The sequence below is a fragment of the Pelobates fuscus genome, chromosome 4 (genome assembly GCF_036172605.1).
Source record: "Pelobates fuscus isolate aPelFus1 chromosome 4, aPelFus1.pri, whole genome shotgun sequence".
Taxonomy (NCBI): domain Eukaryota; kingdom Metazoa; phylum Chordata; class Amphibia; order Anura; family Pelobatidae; genus Pelobates; species Pelobates fuscus.
The window spans coordinates 247,505,396-247,518,880 of NC_086320.1; the positions used below are offsets into that span (position 1 = coordinate 247,505,396).

Below are 13,485 nucleotides of genomic sequence, written 5' to 3' on the forward strand. Positions count from 1 at the left end.
CGGCAGCTGTAGGGGGTGCCGATGTTCGATACTCCACTTAAGCAGTTACTTTGGCCATAGAGCTATCCATTTTGCGGGCGTCTGTGTACTCCTCTGCCAGGCGGGCAGCTTCAGACATAGTGGAGGGTTTGCGGTCCCGGTCCCGGTTGTTCGGTAAAATAGCAAATAAACGTAGGGGCTCTACTGACAGGGGAAATAGCCAACCAAACAGATGAATGGAGGGAAAATAAAAGTAATTCACAGACAGATGGGTCTGTTACACTATACATTTGCGTGGACATTTTGCTTATATATTGTGATTAAATACATTGTTTTAGGGGGCGGGGCCTGGCCGCTGGCCGGATCAGACATGCTTTGTCTGAGCTCCTGCCTCGGAGCCGAAAATCGGAGCTAACGGCGGGCCATGGACACCCAACAGCATGAAAATGCGAGCACAACATCACCCATGCGATGGCGATTCCAGGGATACCTGATGGGACCCCCAAAGGCACCAAAGTCACCCGATCGAGGCCTGAGGCCTACGGGCTTGAGCTCGGGCGAGACGGCCGCTCACCCAGTTCTCTGGCCGGCGGTCTGCCACCCCCCCCCCTCTGGGCCGGGGGGGTCATCCCGGCCCCCACGGGCGACCACCGCCGCACACGGCTACATCTCCACTCTGGCCGAGCGCTATGGAACGGACAGCGCGTACCAAGATGGCCGACCAGTGACTATACGACATAACCACGAGCAGCGCACAACCAAGTCTGGCTGTTACCTCGTGGCGGAGAACTGCCGCAGCTCCCTATCCAGGCCCACCTGGTGTCATCTGTGCTACCGACGGCTGGGAATGGAGGGAGAGCGGGAGAAGGACAAGACCTCCCTGGGCACTCCCTATCAGGCAACGAGGCTGGCACACACAATGGGCCCACCTGGGCTGAAGACCGCCGGGGATGGAACCCCAGAGCACCGACCGCTTATGCTGAGACACACAGCAGCCCCACCATAGGGGAAGAACTCGGCCTCCCACGTGAGTTACCCGGTTCGCGGACCTGAGGTGCAGGCCTTCACACAAGCCCGGGGCTATAGGGGGGACTTGGCCAGACCCTACCCCGCATCCTCTCATTTTCCCACACACCCAAACCAGAGATGTGACACGGGCTGGGCTGGGACTTAACATCCCAAGAAGTATCTACACGAGGCACTGTAACCCGCCAAGACAGCAGTACCACGCCAGACTACACATATCACCTGAAGCACCAAGGAGACCCCCACCAGCGAAAACCACCACCTGCCGACCCCTAGCAAGCTGGGGCAGCCTGCAGCACTCACCCTGGCAACGGGACTTTGTATATAGGATCCATACAAGGGCGGTATGACTCTGCCGAACTGAGGCATTGGCTGACCGTGCCAAGAGCCCTCGAGTGAGGTACCCATGCCCCCATCGGGACTCACAGCCATACTCGGCTTGTCAGCGCCATAAGAGGCAAACATCATATGAAGCTCCCTCTTGCATAAGCTATAACCTTAGCATGTAAATCTATATTGTGGTTACTGTCATAATCAACGTTTAACCAAGAGTCCAACGCTAATCCTTACAGCCTATAATCTAAGCATGTAAATGTATACTGTGGTTCCCAACTCTTACCCTTTGCGCCAGTTTGTATGCCGGGTATCTATGTTCTATGTAGCCAGCTTACTGTAATATTCAAAAATTTTAACTAAGAGTCAAACGCTAATCCTCATAGCCTACAATCTAAGCATGTAGCTGTGTGCTGGGGTTCCCAACTCTTACCCTTTGTGCCAATTTGTGCACCGGGTATGTATGTTTTATGTAGCCAGCTTACTGTCATAATCCACAGTTACCCAAGAGTCAACCGCTAATCAGCCTAGCCCATAATCTAAGCATGTAAACATACACTGTGGCCCACACTACTTACCCTTAAGGCCAGTGATACGCCAGTTATCTAGAATTTATGATGCCAGCTTACTGACATACTCGACGTCTAGCCACAGGTCAAGCATGAATAACCATAGCCTATGTTAATATACTCATACAAATGTGCGTTTGTCTTGATTGTCATATTAATATTCATACACTTCTTGAAATACCCATCGTGGCTAATCAGTCGCAAGCTATTAGCTAGCCTAGACCGCTGTCTCCTTGTTCACTGACAAAAGTTTACTGTGTCTAGCCTAGCTGTTTTGTGTCCTCTGTTTATTACCTTTTTTTTTCATGTAAACTACATTGTTGAACTTTGATAAATAACAAAAATGTGCCAGACTAACTAATGCCACACAATGTAAAGTAAATGTCTGCCAATTCACCCAGGTGTCGCTGTTGTGGCGTGCCAAGGCTACCTGTTCACTTTGTGCACATCAAAAATAAAGAATTAAAAAAAAAAATACATTGTTTTATATAAGTAAGTGTCATTATTAGCGTGTCTTGTATCCTTTGTTGTGCAGGGGATGTGTACACTTCTGTACATGGAAACTAATATGCACCTTTTTAGATTGCTCACTTTATTTGTTTTTTTAAAAAATATGTCATGGACTGGTTTTCCAGCTTGCCAGTTTTGACTATTAGATATATTATGTGTAGAAAATTGCTTAACATTTTTTTATTTATTATTATTATTGTTTTTTTTCATAGGATTTCTTTGTTTTACCTGTTGCCTTTTTGGGTTGATTTTTACTATGGAATCTGGAAATTACTGGTTTGAAATATTCAATGACTATGTTGCCACTCTATCATTAATCCTTATAGTCTTTGTGGAAATTATAGCCATCTGCTATGTTTATGGACTGAACAGGTAAATAACCACAGTATTAATTAAAATATTCACAGGTAACTATATGTGAAAATGTATTACAATGGCAAAGGAATCACTTGAATCCTACATTTATTCCTGATTTTAAAGATTTATCAATATAATTATTAATAAGTAAATAGAGTTTATATACCAAACACCAATTCATAGTATGTTGAAACCCAAACAGTAAACTAAGTGTTCTAGGCGCTCTAGTAATTTCTTTCTAATTGCTATTAAAGTGTAAATATTACTCCAAACTCTGGTGTTCTCACAATCACCAATCAAATCTATAAATGCAAAACAAAATCATTAATATGTACAAACTGCAAACATTAATAATCGCTATAACCATTTGTAACAGAACCCTACCTTTTGCCTGGGAATAATTATTACTACCGGCCCTTTAAAAGCTAACCGGGCACATATACAGCAACAGAGACCATGGATATAATGGAATATGCTTACCTGGTTCATGGGGATTATTCAACATCACAGTTCGGGACTTTTACCAGCATTCGTTTATTTATGCGACTCATACGGTATGGACTCAGCCTTCATAAATACGAATGCAAACTACCGAACACCGGACCACCCTGATACCCAATTATGTGGTATTTTACCTCCCTGATCGGCACATACAACCACTATGAGAAATGCACAAACTCTTTGTTTCAGTTCCTGGGTGGCTACCATTTCGGGACTTTTACACGTGTTCGCGGACATCTTAACTCCCGAACAGCGGTGATTTGCCGTCGAGTGTCTGGAATTAAAATCGGACACTCGAGTAGGCGAACACCGCTGAGACCTCCATAACACCGTAAATTCGTGCTGAAACTACCGATCGTCCTGCCGTTCGGTAGAAAGACTAAACAACATACAGGGATTCTAGTGACCATCAAGATATCCACAGATGGCAAGCTTTTCGTGACTTTTTACCGCACGAACAAGGACCGACCGCAAGGCCAAAACTTATGGAACTATTTTCGGCTAGTGTGCCTGTGTGGTCGGTCAAAACTTTAAAGCTCCATAACTCCTGAACCCCTTAACCAAATGGGATGATTTTTCAATATGTTGCTCCCCCAGATTAGGGCTATCTGGGGATACTGGATTTATGAATGTACCCCAAGTATTTGGGGTACAGCCAAAAACTAGGGTAAAAATGTGTGCTGTTAATTATGTTAAATGTTTATCTGAGGGGAGGAGATGTGTGGGTTGTACCCTGTCTGTTACTGTACTAATTATGTAGGTGTCTCCCTTGCATGGGCAGAATCACATAAAAGGAGAATCCTTGTCATTAAAATGTAGTTCTTCTTGACCCTTCAAAACGTAGCCTCGTCTCGTTCTTGGAAGGGGATTTACTGCATAACCACCTTGCTCTTTTTTTTTTTTTTTGTAATTCTTTTTTTTTCTTGTGCGTGTAATTACAACAAGTTTGCAGTGCCACGACAGTATGTACAAGCTTTTCAGTGTCATACAAGCAAACAATGTCATGACAGTTTAAACAGCACATTTAATTTTTTTAAGATATAACAGGCTTGGTACAAGTGATAGTTGAGTTATGCATGCTTAGTTGAGTAGTTATTATGCAAGTATTAAGTTACATGCTATGTAGAATAACGTTGTATAGATTTCTCTACACTGCTTAAGATTTACCACCAGGGGGCAGCGAGTCACTGAGCTTGCCGGATAGAGCATATATGTTGGCTTAGACTTTTTTAAAAGGTTTCTATGCAGATCTGTAGTTATAAAGCAACTGTGGTTAAATCTAAAATAATATTAAAAGAGAGATGCTAACTAAACAATATACAGTGCGCTGCTAAAACTTTAATTCTTCACGGTTGGCAGCCGCTTGGTTACTCCTGCAGCTGTGCTGGATCGGCTGTCTTCCAGGTTGTGGTCAAGTCTCTTGTGCTTCCTGCTGGATACTGGACTGCTCAGGAACTTGTTGGTCAGGAGTGTGTTCGGTCTTATGCTTCTACTTTAGGTGCAGAATGATGCCTGTGTGTTGTGGCTGTTGCTCCACTTTGAGTGGAGTGAGAGTCCATATTAAGTCCCTTAGGTCCGCCAGCAGCCGTTGGAGTCGCTGTCTCCGATAATGCAGGTGGGAGCTTGTTCTCCGGCTCATAATGGGCGCGGCGGCCATCTTGGATTTTGCCAAGCGGTCCCAGCTTAAACATTTCGCCGCTTGGATGGTGTAGGTGGTCGTTGCTTCCCTGGTGGGGTCAGGGATAACCCCCCCGGCCCATGGGGGGGTGAACGGGGCCCTCTGTAGGTGCGTGGGAGGTCCCGCCGGACTAAGAGCGGGAGATTGGCCGTTTCTCCCGCCAGAGCCTCACGACAGGCCTCAATACCAGCTGCCCAGGAGTCAGCATTGCCGGTAGGACAGGGGCCGATATCGACTTCTGGAGGGGTTACATGAGTCCCCTCTGCCTTCTTAAGCTGCTGCCTGTTCTTTTTTGGGGGGAGAAAAGGTAGTTTTGGGCTGATTATAAGTGTTTCATTGTGGAGCCAAGGTGCCCCACATCCATCCAGCGCGGCGGTCAGGCCCCGCCCCCCCACCACCTTGCTCTTTTAATAGCTATGCCTGACTCTTCTCTTGGATGGGAATAAGTAACTCCACTCCTATACAGCAACTTGCCGGGAAAAAGGATGTCTCCAACGGCTGATACCCTCTCTCTACCTGGGTAGCCGTTACATTGTTAGCAGCGGCATGGTCCTTTCATCCACAGAGCAAGTGCTGAATGGAGTCTCAGTACGCCAGACTGAAGAGATCCACACTGAAAGATCTACTGGAGAGTCGTGGAAGGAGTGCCAGTAACAGACCACGGAGAGAGCTGATAGCTAACCTGCTGGAGCTGGAAGAAATGGATCGGTCCATGGAAGTCACCGAGCCACTTGCTCCTATCAGCGAGGAGGATGAAGTTTCCCGCATTGTACAGAGGAGGTTAACCATGTACCCAGATACATCAGTAGAGCTGATTGAGCAGCTGTTCCTCGAAGTGAAAGCGGATATTCGGGAAAAGAGGGGATCCGAAATCGAACTGGTAAGAGCAAAACAGCCCATTACACACAGTTCATACTCCCCCTCCAACTAACACAGCAAAGAAAGTACCTTTTACTGCATTTAAAGCGTTTGTGGAGAATGAAGAGGAAATCGATGGATATTTAGCAGATTTTGAGAGACCGTGCTCGCTACATCAAGCACCCCCAGATCAATGGGTCACTATCTTGTCCGGGAAATTGTCTGGCAAAGCAAACGAGGCCTTTCGGGCTCTCACCCCGGAGGATATATTACAATATCAAAGATGCGCTACTAACCAGATATGCCGTAACCCCAGAGACTTACCGTCGCCGCTTCCGGGAGTCCAAGAAAAAGGATGTGGATTCCCACATGGAATGGGCTATCCGGATACAAAGAGTGGCATCACACTGGGTAAAAGGTTGAAACGCAAGCACCGGGGAGGAAGTGCTGCAGTTATTTTTACTGGAACACTTTTTCCAAGATTTATCTGCCGACCTACAGGACTGTGTAAGAGACCGTCGCCCCATCAACCTAAAGAGGCGGCTTGGCTGACAGATGAGTACGCCGAAACTAGGAAAGTGAGCCAGGGAACTCCACGACCAGCTCACAAGGTAGAACCTCGTACTCCAGCCACTAGCCCTCGCCCGGAGTTCCGTGCTCCAGTACCCCCAAGCCTTGTCTAGAACGACTACCCCCGAGACTTGTCTAGAACGACTTATCATCGGTGCAGCAATACTGGACATATTGCCCGTTACTGCCCTTTGGGATCAGCAGCTAACAATTGGAGGCGCACTTCACCCAACTCAGAGACCACCGCACCTCGTACCTATGCTGCCCACTACCTGGAGACCAAGATGGGCCCAGAGGAATGCCTGGGCATCTAGTATGAGGCGGACCCGATACAAGCTGAATCCCCAGATAACCGCCAGCATCATCGCCAGGAGGTGCGTGTAAATGGACAGGTAGCCCGAGGCTACCATCACCCTGATGCAAAGGCATTTGGTGAAGCCGGAGCATTTGTCTAATCGCACAGTTGCAGTACGTGTAGCAGTCTGTTTCGCTTACCAACGGCCCGGGTACACCTGGACTGGGGGGTCGGGTCGGGGAAAACCACTGTGGGCATCATGGACAACTTGCCTGCCGTGTTGGGCAACGATATTGGCCCTCTGGCTTCGGCCTATTTACCCACAACTGCTGCTGCTTGTCCAGTGACCACCCATTCACAGATGACCCTAGAACAGGACGGGAGACCCAGGTAAGCAAAGAACCGACTCTTAGACCCAATAGCTTGGGATACCCCAGAAGAGTTTGGGAGGGAAACCAGAGAGGACCCAATCCTCCAAAAGTACCGTGAAATAGCTGACAGTGGGGGGGATGAGCGGGAACGTTTTGTATGGGATAACGACAGGTTGTACAGATTAACCGAAGGTAGGAAGAGAGGCTGTGTCCCTTCGCAGAAGCGCCAACTAGTGGTACCCAGAAAGTACCGGTTGGAACTTCTCCGAATTGGCCATGATATCCCCTTAGCAGGACATTTGGGTGGTAACCGCACCACTTACAGGATCACCCAGACCTTCTTTTGGCCGTGGATCTCGAAGGATGTGCGGCATTACTGCAGCACGTGTGACGTCTGCCAACGAGTAGGGAAGAGAGGGGATCACCCTAAGGCTCGACTGTCACCTATGCCCGTGATCGAGGAACTGTTTAGCAGGGTGGCAGTCGACCTGGTGGGACCCCTACCTAACCCCAGTCCATCCGGTAAGAAATATATTCTTACCGTGGTGGACTATGCTACCCGCTACCCGGAAGCCGTCGCTCTATCCAGGCTGACACTGTCGCCAGTGCTTTGGTCGGGATATTCACCAGAGTGGGGTTTCCTCAAGAAATACTGTCTGACAGAGGGACCCAGTTTACCGCAGACTTAACCCAACATTTATGGAAGGTCTGCGATATTAAAACCCTTCTCAGCTCACCTTACCACCCCCAGACTAACGGTCTCTGTGAACGCTTTAATGGTACCCTGAAACAGTTACTGCGGACCTTTACAGCCGAATACAGAGACTGGGAGCGATTCCTGCCACACCTCTTGTTTGCATATCGAGAGGTGCCGCAGGAATCCACTGGGTTCTCTCCGTTTCAGCTGTTCTATGGAAGGAGAGTTCGAGGCCCTCTCAACCTCATCCGGGAGCACTGGGAAGGAGAGATGGAACATGAGGGGGTCCCCATTGTGCCATATGTTCTGGAGATGCGGGACCTTAGCTTAGCACTTAGCTCGGATGGCACGAGACCATCTCCATATGGCTCAGGGTCGACAGAAATGATGGTACGATCGGGGCGCCCGACAAAGAACATTCCAGGTGGGACAGAAGGTTCTGGTGCTTAGACCAGTTAAAGGGAATAAACTCCAGACCTCCTGGCAGGGCCCTTACAAGGTGGTAGCGCAAGTCTGCGACACTACCTATGTGATTGCCAGTAGCAAGGATGAAAGGATTCAGAAATCCTTCCATGTTAATCTGTTGAAAGAATATCAAGAGAGGCCAGAGGATATTGCAGCCATATGTATTCCTGCTACCGTGGATCCCTACAGCTTACCTATCCCAGATCTTTTAGCACGCACAGAACCCAATAGCTTGCTCAGTACTGTGCAACTAGGGGAGCGCTTAAACCCAGCAGCAAAGGGTCAGATCAGACAGTTATTAACTGGAAAGGGGTTAACGTTCTCTCAAGAACCAGGATACACCACGCTAGTGACTCACTATGTAGAGACCCCAGGACAAAATCCTCTTAGACAGACCCCCTACAGAATCCCTGAGGCAGTGAAGGAGGAAATGAGGAAAGAAATCCAAGAGATGTTGAGACTAGGAGTCATAGAGCCGTCAGATAGTCCCTGGGCCTCGCCAGTTGTTCTAGTTCCCAAAAAGGACGGAACTACCAGGTTCTGTGACTATAGACGCCTCAATGACCGTACAGTGACGGATGCGTACCCGATGCCCCGAGTAGACGAACTATTAGATCGACAGGGGACGATATCTGACCACCATTGATTTGTGCAAGGGATACTGGCAGATCCCCCTGGCCAAGGAGGCTATTCCCAAGTCGGCGTTCGTCACCCCATTTGGTCATGCCATTCGGGATGAAGAACGCCCCAGCTACATTTCAGCGCTTGGTGGATAGACTCCTTGATGGCTTCCAGGACTTTGCTTGCGCGTACCTGGATGACATTGCGATCTATAGCGAAACTTGGGGGGAACACTTGAGACATGTAGAAGCCGTACTGGACCAGATTTGGGCCGTGGGCCTAACTCTGAAGCCCGAAAAGTTTCATTTCGGTATGGCCGATGTCCAATACTTGGGACACAGGGTAGGGTGTGGGAAACAGTGACCAGAACCAGCTACGGTTGAGGCTGTGGCCAACTGGCCCACACCCCACACCAAGACTCAAGTATTGGCTTTCTTAGGGATGGCCGGGAACCACAGAAAATTTGTTCCTGACTATAGCGCCATCGCTAAGCCCCTGACAGACCTAACTAAAAAGAACCTGCCTAGAATAGTCCTGTGGTCTCCCGCCTGTGAAACATAATTTCAAACTTTAAAGAAAGCCCTGAGCAACGTACCTGTTTTATCTGCCCCCGTCCCTAACAAATGATTTGTCGTCCATACAGATGCGTCCATGTACAGACTGGGGGCAGTTCTAAGCCAGATCGGGGAAGATGGAGGGGAACACCCTGTTGCGTCCTGAGTAGAACATTGTTACTCAGGGAAGTGAGCTATGCGGCAGTAGAGAAGGAGTGTTTAGCCCTGGCCTGGGCTTTAAAGAAACTTGCACCGTATTTGTATGGTCAGGAATTCACACTTATCGCTCATCCCCTGGTATGGTTAAACAGAGTGGCTGGAGATAATGGACGCTTGCTGAGATGGAGCTTGTTACAAACTGCCATTTGTAACAGTTTTTTTATTTGAAAAATTGCCCTACTTCCCTGTGTTATGGAGAAGCCTAATTGCCAGCCTTCTGCCCCATGACTATGGTCCTAGTGTGTATGGCGATTTGACTGTATTTGTGGGATCTGAGCGCTGTTTGGATATATTGAGCGCTCAGATCCAAGCCATCTGGGGATAGGTTGAATCTGGGGGTTCTGTTCAGTATGATAGGAGTTATGTATTTTTGTGTATTTTTGCTGTTGTTGTGAATGGAGATATTTTCTGTACCTGGAGATAGCTGGCTTACCACACCCAGTTAAGCCAATTATCTCCAGGATAGAGGACTCTGTGGAACTGCTTTGGGCTGGAAAGCCATGCTTCAGTTGGCCACAAAGGATTTTGACCTAACTTTTAAACCACTGGAGGGAATTGTCTGATTTTGGGATATGTTTGTATTTTAAGTATGCTGAGTTTGGATTTACAGGGTATGTGTAAAACTGTTTTTACTGTCTGTGATAATTATGTTAATCCCTTGTGTAACATAATTATATCACAGGCAGAGGGGAGGATCTTGTGTGTAATTGCTGGGAGTGTTTTCTGTAATGTACGTGTATGATTGGTTGTTTTGTTACACCCTGTGGGTGGTCCTATCTAAGGGGATCCTGCATAAAAGAAGGTTCTTTTGGTGCCAATAAAAATGACTTTTCCCTCTAACTTGCAGCCTTGACTCATGTTTGTAGGGAACAGCTATAATCACTTCAGGGATTGCTATGCTCTGCATGCTCCTTTTGCTACTGAGCTCTGGTAAGAGCTCTTGTTCCTGATCCTGCTTCACTCTGCAGAAGGAAGAGAGATCACCCACTGGACCCTGGAGCCTGGTCATAGGTCCAGGGTGGATAGCAGACTGTGAGATACCAGCCCAGCAGCGGTGGTTCATGGAGTCTGCAGTACTTATGGTGTCTACGCAGTAGTTATGGTGTCTACGGTGCTGAAGGTCCTTTGGTGAGCGCTAGGAGCATCCTTTCTACGGTCCAACTTCCAGCCAGCCTGGAGGCAACCGTAACAGAGCCTAGCGCTACAACCATACAATTTCTCCATCCAATACCGCCCTGGCAAGTTCAACGGGAACGCAGATGGACTGTCCAGGCAAACCGAACTCCATTACAATATAGAAAGCTTCAGGTGTAATGGTTACCCTTTAAATGACCCTTTGTGAGACACTCAATTAACAAATCTGAGTTAACAAAACAAGAAAGAACTATCATAGCGTAACACATAACATGAAAGGTAACAATCAAGCGCTAATTAGATCCACTCACAAGGAACACAGCGTGTAGAGTTGAGCGGACACCTGGATGTTCGGGTCCGGCGGGTTCGGCCAAACTTTGAAAAAAAGTTGACCTCGAACTTGACCCCGAACCTGAACCCCATTGAAGTCAATGGGGACCCAAACTTTTGGCCACAAAAATGCCTCTAAAAAAGTCCTGGAAAGGGCTAGATTGCTGCAAAAGGAAGTAAAATGGGGGTAAGAGTAGGACAAGTGCCCTGCAAACAAATGTGGATAGGGAAATCACTTAAAATAACATAAAAATTAAAAATACAGCTGAGCCATAAAATACCACTAGATGGAATCTTAGATTTTAGCTTTGGAAGAACATAAATCAAAATCTAAAGCATGCTGTCAGGAGGATCAACAGAATTATCCATTTGAGAGAGGGTTGGAGTGCAGGGTATTCTCTTTCATTGTTCAAACTGAGCTCAACTCCTGATGCATGGAGAAAAGGCCTCTCTGCTATTGTGTACATAGTTTATACTAAGTGACCCATAGGTTGAGGAGGCAGTGATCGTGGCAGTGTAGGTGGAAGCGGCGGTGGAGGAGGAGGAGGTAGCCAACACTGTTGTGAAGAATCCCCTTCCATTCATTCGGTACTTTCCCTCCCTGCTACTTTATTCATGTATTTATTACTGGAACGAAGTGCCCTTCGCCACTTGTGCCTGGAGAGGACTGCTTGCCCACCTCTTGCCCTGTGACTATGGACCCTGGGAGATTTGGCCCATTCAATTCAGTATGATAGGAGTTATGTATTTTTGTATCCTTTTGTGTTTTACTGCTAACATGTGCTCAATGGAGTCTGCCTCTATCCCTGGATATAATTGGATTATTTCCCCATTGTCTCCAGGATAGAGGGCTCTGTAAAACCGATTTGGGCCAGATAGCCATGCTGCCAGCCAGGCCCCAAAAGATACTTTACTAACTTCTGAACCCCTGGTCTGATTCATGCCATTTTTTGACATGTTGTTCCCCTGAATGAATTGATTGTGAATATATATTGTTATGTGAATGTGATGTATATTTTAGAAGTTATGAATATACTGTAAAAACTGTATTTTTCCTGCCTGTGATAATTGCATCTTCTAGTGTATAAGATAATTGAATCACAGGCAGAGGGGAGGATTTTGTGTGGGCTGTAACCTCTGTTTTATTGGCTACTGTAGATAACGTGTGTGTCTCTCCCCTGCATGGGAGCAGGGCATAAAATAAACTGTAGCTTGAATACCTGTTGCTGTTACTTCCAGTAAAGTATTGTTCCAGCATTAAGCCTTGACTCATGTGTGGATTATTCGCCGATACCAGCAATTTATTACTCTGTGGAATACTTGGTGATTCTATTTTATGGGAAGAAGGGAATGCTTGAGGGAGTAACGGATTGTACCGTCACAACTGTTTTTTATAAATATATTTTTTATTTTAATTGGGGTAGCCCCCAAAATATTGGGACATATAAAAAAAGAAACATTTGCACCCTGCGGTGCATTTCTTACAGTCCTGATGCATGGAGAAAAGGCCTTCACAAGCCTCTGCTATTGTGTACATAGTTTATACTAAGTGACCCATAGGTTGAGGAGGCAGTGACCGTGGCGGTGTAGGTGGAAGCGGTGGTGGAGAAGGAGGAGGTAGCCAACACTGTTTTTTTTTTTTTTTTTTTTTTTTTTTTATTGGGGTAGCCCCCAAAATATTGGGACATATAAAAAAAGAAAACAAAGAATAAGTGCACTTGAGTATAACAATGGCTGGGTGAGGCTGGTATAAATGTCTATTCTGCACAAGTTACAGACAAGTCTGGTGGGATCCATGCCTGGTTCATTTTAATAAACGTGAGCTTGTCTACGTTGGCTGTGGACAGGCGGCTGCGCTTGTCTGTGATAACGCCCCCTGCCGTGCTAAACACACGTTCAGACAATACACTGGCTGCAAGGCAGGCCAGCACCTCCAAGGCATAAAGGGCAAGCTCAGGCCATATGCCCAATTTGGAGACCCAGAAGTTGAATGGGGCAGACCCATCAGTCAGTATGTGTAGGCGTGTGCACCCGTACTGTTCCACCATGTTGCGGAAATGCTGCCTCCTGCTTTCTATATCAGATGGTAGTGCTGGTTGTTGTGGCGTGCTGACAAAGCTTTTCCACATTTTGGCCATGCTAACCCTGCCTTCTGAGGTGCTGGCGGTGCCCCAGCTGGGTTGGCGACCTCTTCCTCCTCCTCTGCCTTCGCCTTATGCTTCCACTGAGCCCATGGTGTCAGATGGGAATGCCCTCAGTAGAACGTCTATCAGCGTGCGCTTGTAGTCGCGCATCTTTCGATCACGCTCCAGTGAGGGAATTAAGGACGGCAAGTTGACCTTGTAACGGGGATCCAGCACAAGTTAGAATGTGGGCAACTCGGCAGTCATTGTGCAGGCACTGCAGCATGTAGCACTG

General features: G+C 47.3%; 1 protein-coding gene across 2 annotated transcripts in view; it reads left to right on the plus strand.

Annotated features, from left to right (window-relative positions):
* The window catches only part of LOC134608846 (sodium- and chloride-dependent transporter XTRP3A-like), a 774,840-nt gene that overhangs the window by 614,631 nt on the left and 146,724 nt on the right, over positions 1-13,485 (plus strand). For both annotated transcript variants that reach the window (XM_063452025.1, XM_063452026.1), the window contains exon 9: positions 2,630-2,789. In XM_063452025.1, the coding sequence (XP_063308095.1) occupies positions 2,630-2,789 (160 nt within the window). The remainder of the gene's footprint in view (positions 1-2,629; positions 2,790-13,485) is intronic.